The sequence below is a fragment of the Abramis brama genome (genome assembly GCF_963993115.1).
Source record: "Abramis brama genome assembly, chromosome: 11".
NCBI lineage: Eukaryota > Metazoa > Chordata > Actinopteri > Cypriniformes > Leuciscidae > Abramis > Abramis brama.
Genome location: NC_139973.1, coordinates 29,830,466 through 29,846,521, shown reverse-complemented (window position 1 = coordinate 29,846,521; position 16,056 = coordinate 29,830,466). Strand labels below are relative to the sequence as shown.

The following is a 16,056-nucleotide window of genomic DNA, read 5'->3' as shown; positions in this document are numbered from 1 at the left end:
GCTGCAAACCAATCTTGGGGACGGATGCATTCGAAAATGCGTTTCTGCCAGAGCATTTTGAACGGTAGCCTGTGAAGGCTCCGATTCAAAACTCGCAGGTCCAAGATCGGTCGTAACCCACCACCTTTCTTGGGTACAATGAAGTAGGGACTGTAGTGCCCTGACCTCATATCGGCTGGAGGGACCGGCTCTATCGCGTCCTTCGCCAGTAGGACTGCGATCTCCGCGCGCAAGACATGGGCATCGGCTGCTCTCACTGTAGTGGAGTGGATGGCCCGAAACTTGGGGGGACGCCGGGCGAACTGAATCGCATAGCCGAGCCTGATGGTCCGAATGAGCCAGCGAGACGGACTGGGGAGCGCTAGCCAGGCTCGCAGAGACCGTACAAGCGGGACCAAGGGGACCGAAGGCGTACCCGGAGTGGGGCAGCGAGGTGGAACACAGGGGCTCGGCTCGGGAGGCTCTCTCTGGGAGGCGGCCCGTAGCAGAGTCTGAGTGTGCTGCGCAACACTTACCTGATTCCACGAGGCGGGAGGTGCAGGAGACGGCTTGGTTGCGTTCTCGGACTGCACACTGCTGCCTGCTGGCGATAGAAGAGGCGGATGAGAGTGGAGAGGATTCTCTCCCCCCACTACTCTCCGGGCCCTCTTCGGACCCAGAGACGGAAGAAACTGCTCTTTTATTGAAAATTTGGGTACCGCTGGTTTTGAGGCCAGCGGCGGAACAAAAAGAAAAGGAAAACAAAGATTTTCCACCCGGCCCTCTTCCGGGGGATGGAGCGATGCAGTCATCGTCTCCTGGAGAGCAGTCCCTGCCATCTCTGGGTCGCCCGTCCTAGGGCCGCTTGCCCCTGGCCTTGCCGCCCTTCTTGGCGGGGTCCTGGACGGGCGGGGCGGTCCGCCTGCGACTGGCTCCACGGCGCCGTTTGGATGGAGGCTGCTGCTGCGGCGCGGGAGCAGGGGCAGACGCAGGAGGCCGCCCTCGGCGACGAGCAGACTGAGGAGCCGCAGACGGAGGGGTGGGAGCAGCAGCTGGCCGCCGCGGCAGGATGTGACGGATGGCCTCAGTCTGCTTTTGTACAGCCGAGAACTGCTGGGCGAAGTTCTCGACCGCGTCGCCGAAGAGGCCGGTCTGGGACACGGGGGCGTTAAGGAACCGGAGCTTGTCGGTCTCCCGCATGTCCGCCAGACACAGCCAGAGATGGCGTTCCTGGACCACCATGGTGGACATCGCACGACCCACCGACCGCGCGGTCACCTTCGTCGCACGAAGCGCGAGGTCCGTCGCGATACGAAGTTCCTGAAGAACTTGGGGATCATGACCACCCTTGTGCAGGTTCTTCAGTGCCTTGGCCTGATGAACCTGCAGCAACGCCATGGCGTGCACGGCAGAGGTAGCTTCCCCACAGGCCTTGTAAGCCTTGCCGGTTAGATCCGACGAGTACTTACAGGCCCGTGAAGGGAGACACGGTTCTCCACGCCAAGTGGAGTCAGGGCACAGTTGCATAGCAACAGCCCGTTCCACTGGCGGGATGCGCGTGTATCCCTTAGCTGCCCCGCCATCAAGGGTGGTGAGGGAGGAGGAGCCACCGGAACGGTTTCTGGCAGTGAAAGGTGCCGTCCACGTCCCCGTAAGCTCCTCATGCACTTCCGGGAAGAAAGGCACTGGGGTGGGTTGCTGAGAACCAGCGCGCGCCACCCCGAGATACCAATCATCCAACCTCGAGGGTTCGGGACACGGTGGAGGGTTCCACACGAGCCCGACCCCGTTGGCGGCCCGGGAAAGCATGGCCATCATCTCCGGGTCCGTCTCAGGCACCGTTGACACACCCGAAGGAGGTAACGGCGCTGAGTCGTCATCCGCAGAGACGTCTGACCCACCCTCCGATGCCGCGATCGACATCTGGTCTTCGCAGGGAGCCCCAAAGGAGACAACCGGTACACACCGCGAGGATGGTCCAGCTCTCTCCAATGGGGACTCAACTGGCTGCGGAGCATGAGAGGGGTGAGGGCTCCTAGGGGGTTGGTTCCCTGAAGGAGACGCGCTCACCGTAATCCTCAGGTCACCCATATCACTGCCCGAAGCAACCCTCTGAGGAGGATTGGATTGAGGCAGAGGCACGGGGACTCCCCCCCTTTGCAGGAACGTGAGTCTCGACCGCAGCTCCGCGATGGTCATCTTCCCACAATGGGTACATGACTCATCCACAAACGCTGCCTCAGCGTGTTTAATGCCCAGACACACGAGGCAGCGTTCGTGACCATCCCGCGAACCCAGGTAACGACCGCATCCAGAAACACACAGATAGAAAGTCATTTTTTTCTTCTTTGAAAAAGACGCTCTCTATCTGTGTAAGCTCTTTTAGGGACTGCTCTCACTGGTGCTGAAACACACAGGGGGAACAGACACTGCGAACACAGACGGGAATGTGCACCCGTCTGTGCGCTCTCTTCTCGCTGTCTTACCAGCTGTGATAACAGCCTTTGAGCGCTCACGGCGCACCTTACCAGCTGTAAAAACAGCTTTTTGTTTGCTCAGTTTTTACCGGACAAAACCACAGAAAAACAAACACACAAAGAAGAAGACTGTCCCCGCTGCCGTGTTGTGACACCCGCACCGAAAGAGAGATCCAAAAGGCTTGTTTTCTTCCACTCTCAGAAGACGCATCGAAGTGCTTGGCTCCGAAGCAAAAAGCTGAAGTGCAATCACACCAGCTGCTCGTTAAATACCCGCGCTGCGAGGCTGCACAGCTGATGCAAATGATTGCACGCCAATGTGCATTGGCTTGTTTTAGTTTCACTCGAAGTAGATTGGCCTCTCTAGCGAGATTCCTATTCGTACGTCGTAGTGACTGAACGATAGGGAACTACTTTTGTGAGTAAACAGTTTATTGCTTAATAATGAATTGATAGTCTGTCTGCTAATCTTCAATGTTTTTTAATTAGTTAATTTGGAGTAAGCTATTTTGCAGCTATATACAGTATGACAAAAAAAAAAAAAAAAAATGTTTTATAAAAGAAGTCACAGATATTTCAGTATGGCACAACTTATTAATTTCTATGGTGTCCGCAAACATTAAGTGACTGATCATGTGAGCCTCTTAGAGAAAGCATAATGGTCAATTATAACTTTTTCTAATGGTAAAGCAATCTGGTAAAATTATGTGCTTGTAAAATTCTGTGAAAGATATGTTTTGGTGGTTTCAAAATAATTTCTTTAAAAATGCTGAGCATTACATTACATTACGAGAGTTTTGGCAAGAGTGCCGATTGACAGTGATAACCATAGCAATGGGCAGAACAAATGATCTGTGCATCAATTATTGGTGTAAATGCAAAATAATACTTTGTTGTTCATTTTATTACTAACTTTTCAAATCACCTTTTACATATAAATTTACAGATTTTTAAATATAAGACAGTAGTTCTAAGCACTTTGTTATGATCTGTCCTGACAGTGTTTATTTTTTATTTCATGAATAAATAGGATAAGTTAATATTACAAACTGTTTCTTTGCATTTATTTTTTAATTTATTGTCAGTACTGGGCTCGCAGTTCACATGGGTAGGGTACTTTTTATGGTGTGTGTGGATGACTGTGGTCCGAAGACCATGTTTGACCAAGGGAAATCCCTGATAGAGCTTTAGTCTATCTTAAACACAACCAAATTGTAAATGTTTTCCACCACTTGTTGCCTTTAACAACAGCATAATGGTGCTTCATTAAGTGTTCTTTACAATGGAAATGAATTAATGCTGAACTTACTTAACTAGACAACGACTTTCTTCTAGAGCTGCTGTACAGCCAAAACAATCTTTGTTACATTAATTTCCTGTTATCACAGTACAGCTGCTTTGAAACCATCTGTATTGTAAAAAGCACCATACAAATAAAGGTGACATGACTTGATTTTGTTTAAAACAAAGGACAAAATTATTCAATCAATCGTCAAAAGACAGGAAAACTAAAGGGCATTCACAAAAAGTGGAACTATTGTCTGTTTAATTTACCATTTTTGATGGAAAGAGAGAAATAAACTTCACTGTATCACAAATGTTATCAATTAGTAGGAAAAAAAGAGTAAACAGGCAAGGGCAGTGTGATATTTGAAGGAACAAAAGAGTAGCGGATGGCTAGTGAGTTTGTCAAGCTCTGTGGTGTTTTTGCAAAGCTTGCTGCCCCACTTCAATCTTGCATGTCTGCTATTCAGAAAGGCATTTTTTTTTTACACTAGTTCCTATAGGGTAAAACAGCAGGCTAATTTTAACAGCCTTGCTACTGCCAAAATATATTTCTTACATTTGTATGATATATGAACAGATGCAAAGATATAACTAGATTTAATAATAATATGGATGTTCTGTTCTTTCGCATTTTTACAATAAACATTTTGTATCAAAAACACAAATTCAGTAACCATACTTGGGATAAAATAATGAACACAGATCTTTTGATGAGCTATCCAAGGATAGATTGATGCTGAATCATAGTATGTCACCATCATAATAATAACCTTATAGAATCTGTTGTAATGGCAGTACTGACCTTTGCAAACCAGGCCCTCCTTCGTCAAAGCCTGCTTGCATACTGCACAACTCTTTGCCTTTTTGAAGGTCTTAGCCTTGAAGGTGTGGGAATGGACAGCCTCAAAGTCTTCTGGCTAAAGAGAGAGAGAGAGAGAGAGAGAGTGTGTGAGTAAGAGAGAGAGAGAGAGAGAGAGAACGCATTCAATAAGCTGAACAAGGTTCATCAGAGTAATTAAATTTTTAGACCATATATCTCTTTTTTATGGTAGTGATATTTTTAAGCCTCACAAATTTCACAGCTAATTTTAAGTGATGGCCTGTACAGTTGTATTATTAGAATGACAGAAAGGAAGTCAACATTACAGTTACAGACACCAACACACTACACATGTATTAAGTCACTGTCCCGCAAAGCCATTTTGTCAAGGTAATGAAAAGTCAGCTGTACTATCTCTCTAAATCGTAATGCCTTTTTGTCACACATTGACAAGATCATTCAAGCTCAGGACTGCAAAGCCTGGCATCAGTGACCTTCAGCACAAGTGAAAAACAGAGAGAAGGGTGGACACTCATTGGACATTTACTAAAACAACTCTATTAAACCATTAAGACCATTACAGTAAGTACAGCATTCACTCAGAATGGGAACGATTTGTGTTTAACAGTGACCTTGACGAGAGGCATGTGCATTTATAGGCATCAAGACTTCACATCAAAAAAAGAATCATAATAATTATAGAATGTCATAAGAAAGAAAGAAAGAAAGAAAGAAAGAAACCAAACACGTATGGAGAACATGATCAAACAAGCCATATTCACACACACACACAAAAAATAGATCCTGTGTATGCTGTGCATACAGTTGTTTTAGTATCAAACAGGTCAAGTAGTTATTATGGGACACCACCAAATCATTGTGGCTCATTGCTTCCAGATGACTTAACAAATTAAAAAAATAGCTAATACTTTATATGAAGCCTGTATTTATACTGCATTATAAGGGTATTCTTAATGCATTATAAAACATGCATAATGCTTAAAAACAACCTTATAATATGTTGTACCATCTGATAAATAATTATAACAATGTAACGTTTTAGCTACAAAGAAGACAAAGAAGATGTCCAAGAAGTACAAATAACAATTGCATTTATTAAATAAAACAAACTAGAGAAGAACAAACAAGACATAACATAATTGTAACATAACGCCCCCTCCAGGACGGTGTGATGATACAAGGGAAGGAAGGTTGGGGCTTTAGAGGTGGATGAGGAGCAGGTGAAGGCCTGTAAGAGGGCAGACATACAGGCAGAAGAGACCAGGGTAGCGATGATGGAGGTAGCATTCATGGTGGAGATGAGGGAAGGAGTGGTCAGTTGTTGGTGACCCAGAGAACAGCTAGGATGAAAGCCCACGGCGGAGTCGATGGAGGGAGGAGCCATGACGGTGACTTTGTAGGCGACATCCAGGGTACGACCGATGGAGATGGAGCCGTTCAAAGTGGAGACCAGGGTGCAGATGGAGAGCAGATGGAACTGTGACCAGTGGCGATGAAGGCACAGATGAAGGCACGGACGATTTAGGACTGGACAGAACCAGCGATGTTGGGTAGCACAACCTCAGATTCCCAATCATTCAGCCAGTTTTTAGTGTCAAACTCCACCAAATCACCCACTGTTACGACTGTTGCCGGCTCACACACCTGGTCAGACTCACTGCTGGGCTCCGGTTCTGAAGCAATGGTCGGCGCTGTGATCCTCACAGGCTCCGTCGTCACAGTGGGCGGAAGCTCCTGTCTGCAGTGGGCTCTGGCGTAATTTCCGTGTCTTGGGGTGATGGCTGGCTGGGCTCTGGGTCTGATGACGTGGACTCTGGTGTGAATTGGGGTTAGAGACTCTCCCGACAGCACAGGGTGGCCTCCCTTCATGTTCCTATCGACATGTCTGGAAGGTCTCTTGGTTGGTGATAGTTTGCCCCAATCCAGAACAGCGACTTCAGGGTCCCATCATCGAAGGCCGTATCTTGTGCGAGGGTGCAGAAATAGATGGAATATTTAACAAATGAAAGTCCTTTCCTGGCTAGGGCAGTGAATGCTGCAGCATAATACATTCTGGGTCTGGTATTCTGTAACGTTTTAGCTCCAAAGAAGTACAAATAACAATAGGATTTATTAAATAAAACCAACTAGAGAAGAACAAACGTAACAGCTGTAGAAACTGAGCAGATCGGACAGAGATGATTCGTTCAAACAAAACAGAACAATCTAGGACCATAAATTAAGTGGGCGCCAACCAGTCTGAGATAACTAATCTTAAAACTTAAAACAGAAAACACAGAATTTGGTAAAAAAAAAAAAAAAAAAGGAATTTTGAAAAAACAAAAAAAACAAAAAACAAAAAGTATTTCATAAACATGAAATGTCATTACATTACATTACATGTTTAGCCTCCCTAAACATGTAATTTTAAAAAAAAACTTTTGATAAATTATTGTTAAATTGTATAGGTTTCATGATTTCAGTTAGGAATGTTAACGATTAATCGACGATCGATTCACGACTCCGCAGTGACGCTGCTGACGAGTTATCTGGTGCGCCCGAGCTTCGTTTACAGTCTGAGGGAGACGCACGCTGTATTCAAGCTATTCTACATTGTTTGTATTTTGGTATTGTTATATTTTTTAAAATGGTGCGTAAGTGTGCATGTTGGGCGCACCAGATAACACGTCAGCAGCGTCTTATGTCAGCAGCGTCTTACATCAGTAGCGTCACTGCGGAGTCGTGAACGCGGCTTGACAACAGACCCGGAAGAGAATACAATGCTGAATAAAGTCGTAGTTTTTGTTATTTTTGGACCAAAATGTATTTTCGATGCTTCAAAAAATTCTAACTAACCCACTGATGTCACATGGACTACTTTGATGATGCCTTTATTTCCTTTATGGACATGGACAGTATACCGTACATACATTTTCAATGGAGGGACAGAAAGCTCTCGGACTAAATCTAAAATATCTTAAACTGTGTTCCGAAGATGAACGGAGGTCTTACGGGCTTGCAACGACATGAGGGTGAGTCATTAATGACATAATTTTCATTTTTGGCTGAACTAACCCTTTAAAGGTGGGGTAAGCGTTATTTCAAAAACGCTGTTGGACATTGTAGATATTTGAAATCAACCCAAACAAACACACCCCTCTCTTCATTGCTCCGCCTCCAAAATTCACCCTCCAATCCTAACCGCCCTGCTCCAAGTCAAGGTCTAGAACTCTAGAACTAGAACCCTTCATTTTCCAGTGATATCTTCTGAGCTTTTCTCTCTTGTATTGTGTCTCATCTCTATTTCTGCATTCTTTCTTCAAATCTCCCTCTTGCTCTTTCTCTCTCCTCCACCATCATGCACCCCTTAATGCTGATTGGCTACACACGTTTGTTGTTGTTTGTTCGTGTGTTGGTCCGAATAACTTTCAAACAGCGTTTTTCAAATATCGCTTACCCCACCTTTAAGGCTAACGATTGATTGATTAATTGATTGTTAATTTAAACGACGACCGATCATGGGAATTTGTGTAAATTGACATCCCTAATTTCAATTAATTAGACCTGCTTTTTGATTACTAAAATTTAATTTAATGGGAGTTGATCAAAAAAAGTAATGAAAAAAAAAAAAAAAAAAAAACGGAATCCAGAAAATGTAAAACTGAAAAAGTAGAATTTGGAAAAAAAATTAAACGGAATTTGGGGAAAAATAAAATGGATTTCATATCGTCGAAAGTGATCATCTCTTCAGAAGACATGGATTAAACCACTTGATTCACTGATTAATTGACTTTTATGATGTCTCTTTGCACTTTCCAAAACTTGCAGATTTTGGTTGTGTGGATTTTCAATGGATAGGCAAAAATTATGAGGCAATATTAAAAACATCTTAATTTGTGTCCCGAAGATGAACAAAAATGATTAAATCCATACAGAATTTTAATTTTTGCATGAACTAAACCATTAATAATAATACAAACAAGAAGAAAGCTAACACAAACAATACATACTTCAGGTGAACAAAATTGGTGCTTGGACCTCTAGCAATAAAAAATACATTTTCAGCTTGCATGGTTTTCACCAGTCCCTAAGGGACCCTCACTAAATGGGTGATAAATAGCAGTGGCTGGGTAAGGTGTTAGAAATAATGGGTATCTTTTCTTGCCCTGCGACCCTGGCTGTCTCCTAGGCTTTAGGAGCCCCCTGGACTGAGAGCACTCTGTTTTCTGCAACCAGCAGATTAAATTATACACGAGCAGAACAGAATAAAAATATCTTAAAAGACAGCTACCCTCTCACTCCATAATTCATATAGACTAACAAAACTATAAAAGAAATGCTTGAGTCAATGTCAGCTCAAAGCTCTGTTATACCTTGCAAAGGCTATGCTAAATGCTGTTCCGTGAAAAAAGCTTTAATTTCACTCTAAAATGTGTAGATGAAAGCAGCTCCCATTTTGTTGCATAGCAATGTCTATGTCAGTATATTTTATCCAATCAGAGCAAAGGAGTAAGTGATGTATGTTCTTCATTCATCTTTCTGATCGACAAATGCCTTGATCGCGGTTCTCTGTTCCTCTTTTAAAATTAATGCGCTGTCGATATCTTCTATAACGGACGCAATGGCGGAATCTACACATCTCAATTCTCCAGCGGCAGTCATCTTTGTTGTAAACGAATTCAACCAAAGCACTCTTTGGTGACGTGGATGATTAAGTTACTGTTGATCATCTGTCCATCATCATATAAAGCCCGCCCTGACAATTTGGTCCGAACAGCTCTGGTTCGAGCATAGTTGCTCTACAACGTATCAAGTCCAGACCGAACTTCCCGACCTCAAATGTTCAGAAACATTTGAGAAAAACCTAAAATGGGCGGGGCTAAGTTCGGCTGGCATCCAGGCTACAAATTTGTAGGAAGTGAATGTATTCATTAATGTTGACCTGTTCTTGGGATGATGACAATGTAAAGCGCTTTGGTGGCCATAGGTCTGTGAAAGCGCTATATAAATGCAGTCCATTTACCATTTTACCATTTACAATGCATGCAGAACCAGGTTCCATTCCTGTGAAAATGGCAACCCGATAGATAATGATGGCATTCTGAATCGAATTCAAAATTATATTAATCCCATGTATTCTGTTCAACATCCATTGGTGGTTTAGGAGATCAATGATACAGCAAAGGCAAGGAAAGGCAGCTATGTGTTCTCCTTTTCCTTCACACTCTTATTCCATTCTCTCTGTGCTCCCTCCCCATTTTTTTTTTCTATCTTATTCAAGTGCAGTTCTCTTTCAAGCAACACAGCCCACCCCCAATGTTTAGTTTCCTTTTCTGTTTCCCTCCTCCCTTCTCTGCTTTCTTCCATCTTGCCTGCATGCCTGCTTGATTATGTCTCTGCTAACGTTACTTAAATTTTTCATAGCCCCTCTACTCTCTATCTTTCACTACTCTCTTTCCTTTCCCATGGCTTCCCCTGCTTAGCTTGCCTGAATTACCAGAGCAGCCCATCACTGAAGCATCTGGCAGTTTTAAAAAGGAGCACAGGATTGAAAGCCATTGTCTCTGTCAAAGAGGTATATATAAATTGATGCTCTGTTAACATACTGTGAAACCAAATGCATATTAGGAATTCTCACTCAGAATAATTGACTACTGTTAAGACTAAGCATTATTATAAGCCCCAGCAAATGCCAGATGCAATGTGTCACTACATTGCAAAATGGGTAGTGTTGTTTTTCCGGAGATACAATTTAATAGTTAAAAGTTTTTAAAATCAACAGAACCAATATGCATCAATCAGATGGGATCTTTTTTTCCCCCAGTGGTGAGCACTGTCATGGTTATGGACTCTTCTTTTGATATTCTGGTTTGTTTCCTTTTAGTTCTGTTTTGCCTACTCTGGTCATGTCCTCATTTTATCTTATGGTTAAGTATGATTTGCACCTGTCTCTCATTATGTTTTTGTATTTTATTTATACTCTGTTATGTTCAGTCCCTTGTTTGTTGTGATAGCGTTTCTCCTATGTTCTCCTGAGTGTTAAGATAATAATAAAGTTATTATATCCTCTTTTTCTTTGTGCGTGCTTACCACTATCGCTACAGAAGAACCGACCGACATATAATAATTAGAAGTATGGACATACCTGCTGTGCCTCTCCTCGAGCAAAAGACTTTGGTGAATTATTTGGGGTGGGTGCTCCTGCCCTGCGGTTCCCCTCTCACAGTCTGCAAGCCAGAGGCAGCAATCGAGTCCGTCCCGGAACCAGAGCCAGCTCCCGGAGTCGAAGCACGCTGTCCAGTCCATCCAAGGGCCAAGAGTGAACCACTGCCTTATAGACCTGTGGTCAACAGTTCCCTCACAAGTCCCTACCCTCAAATCGACGCCTCTCCGCTGGTCCCGTCTGGCTGTTTGGATGCTCCGGTTCGGTCCAGAAACCTTCCTCCTCCGATGTTCCCACCTGACTTCCTAGTTCTTTCTCCTCCCCGGTTCAGTCCAGTCCCTTGGATCCGCCGTCTCATCTGGTGTCGTCCAGTTCCCCTGCCTCTGCCGCTAACTCTGTGCAACTCTATGGCGCCGCCTCGGGCTTCCCAATCCCCATTTCGGTCTCCATTGCTTTTGGTTCTACCTCTGTCAGTCAGTCCCCAGGTTCTGCCTGGACCTTCAGCCTAAGCTGGTGAATTATTCAACCGGCTCCTCCTGGTGCCTGTCAGTCACCAGCTCTGTGCCCTCCTCCAAAGCCCCCTCCCTCTCTCCCTCCATAGTTGGAATATCAGTTATAGAGCGAGGACGCACCTTCCCCGGAGGGTAGACTACTGTCACGGATATGCTACTGTCACCTTTAGTTACTGTTTCTCTGCTCTGTTTAGTTTCGATATCCTTACTGATTATGTCCTTGTTTCATCTTATGGTTATGTATGATTTGCACCTCTCTCTCATTATGTTTGTCTTGTGTTTATACTCTGTTATGTTCAGTCCCTTGTCGGTTCTCATTAGGGCCCAAGCCCTGAAAGGGCGAAGGCCCTATTGTTTTCGTAAGGATTATTAGGGCCCAAGCCTTGAAAGGGCAAAGGCCCTATTGTTTTCCTAAGGATTATTATTAGGGCCCAAGCCCTGAAAGGGCGAAGGCCCTATTGTTTTCGGTAGGATTATTTTTAGGGCCCAAGCCCTGAAAGGGCGAAGGCCCTATTGTTTTCGTTAGGATTATTATTATTAGGGCCCAAGCCCTGAAAGGGCGAAGGCCCTATTGTTTTCGGTAGGATTATTAGGGCCAAAGCCCTGAAAGGGCGAAGGCCCTATTGTTTTCGGTAGGATTATTTATTATTAGGGCCCAAGCCCTGAAAGGGCGAAGGCCCTATTGTTTTCGTTAGGATTATTTGTTATTAGGGCCCAAGCCCTGAAAGGGCGAAGGCCCTATTGTTTTCGGTAGGATTATTATTATTAGGGCCCAAGCCCTGAAAGGGCGAAGGCCCTATTGTTTTCGTAAGGATTATTAGGGCCCAAGCCCTGAAAGGGCGAATAAAGAAAAATTAACATGATGCGATTTCTGCCTTCTCTCTGTCAGTAAACTCCCATTTGAAACGCGTTCAAAAATGATCTATAACTCCGCGAAAATTCAGTCAAACAGGCAAACAGACCCACGGGCATAAAGCTTGAGATCGCATCTTTTAAATGAAGTCATTTATATAAAAAACAAATATTCTCAGCTTCTGTAATCTGTATAAAAAGAGAGCGACTCCTGTCGAGCTCATTACGAGCTCATTCACAGTAATGTGACCACTCCCCGGAGAGCGCGTGCTATTCAAACGCAAATTCTGAGAACTATTTCAGAGCTGTGAAACGCCCACATCAGTTGTAAACAAAGCGCGTCGCGACTCCTCGCGAGTGAGACATTATAGCCTACCTTATGGAGAAAAGATTCCTCAGAACAGTGCTGATGAGGAGCAATATCTCCTGAAATGAGGAGCAGATTCCGCTGAGGAGTGAGGTAGGCTGTTTTCTTTTCTCACGTGTGGAATAACGTTATGGAATAACGTTAGTGTAGGCCTATGTAAACCGCAAAAAGATGAATCGCATTTCTATAATATGACTCGCCTTTCTGTGAGATGAATGAAGGGGACATATTTGTAAAGACTGTTTAGCCTAAATATGAATCGCGCGTCTGTGTGTGAAAGAATAAACTGCTTTGCTATAGCCTACTGAGATGAGTAAAAATCGACTGGAATATGTTGAAATAAAATGTATTTGTATAAGCAATGTATTAAACTGCAAAAAAAAAACTATTTTTGTCAAAAATAAATTCATAGACTAAGATGTTAGATGTTCCAATGTTGGCTATATTCAAACTAATGAATACATATGATAAAATGTAGGCCTATAATCTTTTTTTTTTTTTTTTTTACAAAGAAAGAGTACACTTGAAATATTGTTGAAATTGTAATTATTGTTGTAATTGTAACATTTTTAATAAAATAGCAAAACATATTTACAAGAGAGATGTAAGCGAAATCTTAAATGGTCAATATAAGTCTTCTTCTAAATACATCTTTTGTCCTTGCATTGTGGCTCAGTCAGTTTCAAACTCAGTCAGTTTTAATGAGTGAATGGCTCATTATGCAGAGTGGGTGGGACATTCATAATCTAAGGTGTAAACTACTCCTCCCCCTCGCATATTGGCTTTCCAAGCAAAACCTGTTTTACACCATTTAAATCAATGTATTTTTTTTTGTGAACGATAAAGCAAGACTATTTTTACATCATTTTGAAGCTAGAACTCAAAGGGACAACATCCATTAGTCAAAAGTCTTGTGGACACATATTTAATATGTGTTTTGTGGTCTTAATTCAGCAACTTTCATTTTAATTTTTTCCAATAACCACGCATAAACATTATTCTCTTAAAAATACAAACATCTACATACACGTTGCTCGCATATTATGGTAGCCCTGTTTGTGCTATATAGAGTGAATTTACACCTTTGCCATTAACATGTTTATAAATAACTGAAAAAAGCACAAATGTCAAGGCATGTCAGAACATCTCAAGGACCCCAAAAACAGCTTGGTCCCCAGAGGGTTAACATGCTCAAAAACTCTTGAAACTTTGCACACAGGTCAGAACCTGCGGCCATCAGGGCCGGACTGAAGCTGGTACCCGGGCGTGGCAGGGGGGCTCGACAGCGCCCCTCGGAATGGGGTCCGAAATCTTGGTCCATATATCAAACACGCTTGCATGTAATAATATGAAACTCAGTACACATATAGATCTCATCGGACCGAACAACTTTCATGCTCTAAGTTTTACACCAGCCCAACAGGAAGTTGTTTATTATACGTTGTTTGGAAAACGCGTACAATGGAATGTGAAATACTCCTCCTAGGGAATTCATCCGATCACCACCAAACTCGGTGTGAATGAAGTCAAGACATTGAGGATGAATTCTTGCGAACAGATTTTTGATATCTCGAACGGTTTGGCCGTGGCGAGGAAACAAATTTATGGCGAATAATGGGACACAGGAAGTGTGTTATAACTTCTGCATACATTATCTGATCTTGCTGAAACTTCAGCAGTGTGTTCGTTGTAAGAGGCCGATCACATGGATGTGACATTTGTGAGTCAAAGTTATAGCGCCACCAACTGGCAACAGGAAGTGTGTCACTTTCAAAATGCTTTGAAATCACTCTCTTATTTTTACCCGATTTGCTTAAAACTTTATGTGTATAATGTAGACACACGGCAGATGTAGACCTGTGAAAGGATTATTGATATCTTAGATACTGTTGCCGTGGCAACGCATCAAACTTCAATAATCTTTTCGGATGCTTTTGAGACTCTTCACATGCTTGAAAATGCATGAAACTCGACAGACACATCACATTTATTAGCCAGTAGACATGTGCAAAATTTCAGAAACGGGCGTGGTGAGGGGCTCAGTAGCGCCACCTTTAGTCAAAAATGGGGGCTTAGTTTTTCCTAGAATCACAAAAATCGGTATGTATATTGCTCTCATCGAGCCGGACAACTTTCTAATTTACAGTCATTAGCCACGACCAACAGGAAGTCAGATATTTTGGTTTGAATGTGATTTTTTGGAGAATTCTCTCACTCTCTCTCTCTGTATCTGTGTCTCTGTGTGTGTGTGTGGAGTGTGGGGGCTTTGTCTGTTAGGAGAAATTTGCTTTTATAATTGTTTTTCAAGGTTTCAGGGGCTTTTGGATCCCTTAACGTGCTCGAAAACTCTTGAAACTAGGCACACAGGTCAGAACCCACGGCCATCAGGGCCGGGCTGAAGCTGGTACCCGGGCGTGGCAGGGAGGCTCAACAGCGCCCCCTTGAATGGGGTCTGAAAACTTGGTCCATAGATCAAACTAGCTTGCATGAATTAATATGAAACTCAGTACACATATAGATCTCATCGGGCCGAACATCTTTCGCACTCTAAAGTTATACGTCAGCCCAACAGGAAGTCAGCTATTATGGGTTGTTTGGAGAACGCTTGCTGTGGAATTTGAAACACTTCTCCTAGAGAATTAATTAAATCGCCACCAAACTCGGTGTGCATGAAGTCAAGACATTGAGGATGCTAAATTGCGGACGGATTTTTGATATCTCGAATGGTTTGGCCGTGGTGAGGAAACGAATTTATGGCGAGAAAAGAGAAACACGAAGTGATATAACTTCTGCATACGTTAACTGATCTTGATGAAACTTCAGCAGTGTGTTCGTGGTAAGAGGACGATCAGATGGATGTAACTACTGTGAGTCAAAGTTATAGCGCCACCAACTGGCAGCAGGAAGTGTGTCACTTTCAAAATGCTTTTGACAAAAATGGGGGGTTTAGTTTTACCAACAGTTACAAAAATCAGTACGTATATTGGACTCATCGAGCCGGACAACTTTCTAATTTACAGTCATTAGCTCCGACCAACAGGAAGTCAGATATTTTGGTTTGAATGTGGATTTCTTTGCAAAATCAGCCTCTGAATTTTTACCCACTCCTCCTAAGAGGTTTTTTTTATTCCCACCAAACTTTTTCAACATGATGAAAATACATTAAAAATACTAAATTGTGAACCGATAATACATATCTCAAACGGTTTTGCTATGGCGAGGGATTAAAGTAATCTCAAAAATGGAAACACTAAAACCCTCATATCTTCTAAAAATGTAATTATACACCATTTATTTCTATATAAAATTATACAAATATCAGAACTAAACCCATTTTATTCTTTTTTTCAATTTAATAATTGTTTGTTTACAAACAGCCAGAATGTTGTTTTTTTTTGTCCAAAAAATAAATAAATCATGTCATTCATAGTGCTATACTGCCCTCTTGAGTTCAAAATCAGGTAGGCCTATTGTATCTATATAAAAATATACTAGGTATGTGACGGTGGGAATATATTACCACCGGTTAATCAACGGGTTAATCAACGTTAATCAATGTTGTGGAATATTTTGAGTGTATCATAAAATCACAATAAGGT

At 42.9% G+C, this 16,056-nt stretch overlaps 1 protein-coding gene across 2 annotated transcripts in view; it reads right to left on the bottom strand.

The window, feature by feature from the left end:
* Positions 1-16,056, bottom strand: part of LOC311092507 (uncharacterized protein) — an 88,830-nt gene that overhangs the window by 47,821 nt on the left and 24,953 nt on the right. For both annotated transcript variants that reach the window (XM_084129272.1, XM_084129271.1), the window contains exon 3: positions 4,546-4,660. In XM_084129272.1, the coding sequence (XP_083985398.1) occupies positions 4,546-4,660 (115 nt within the window). The remainder of the gene's footprint in view (positions 1-4,545; positions 4,661-16,056) is intronic.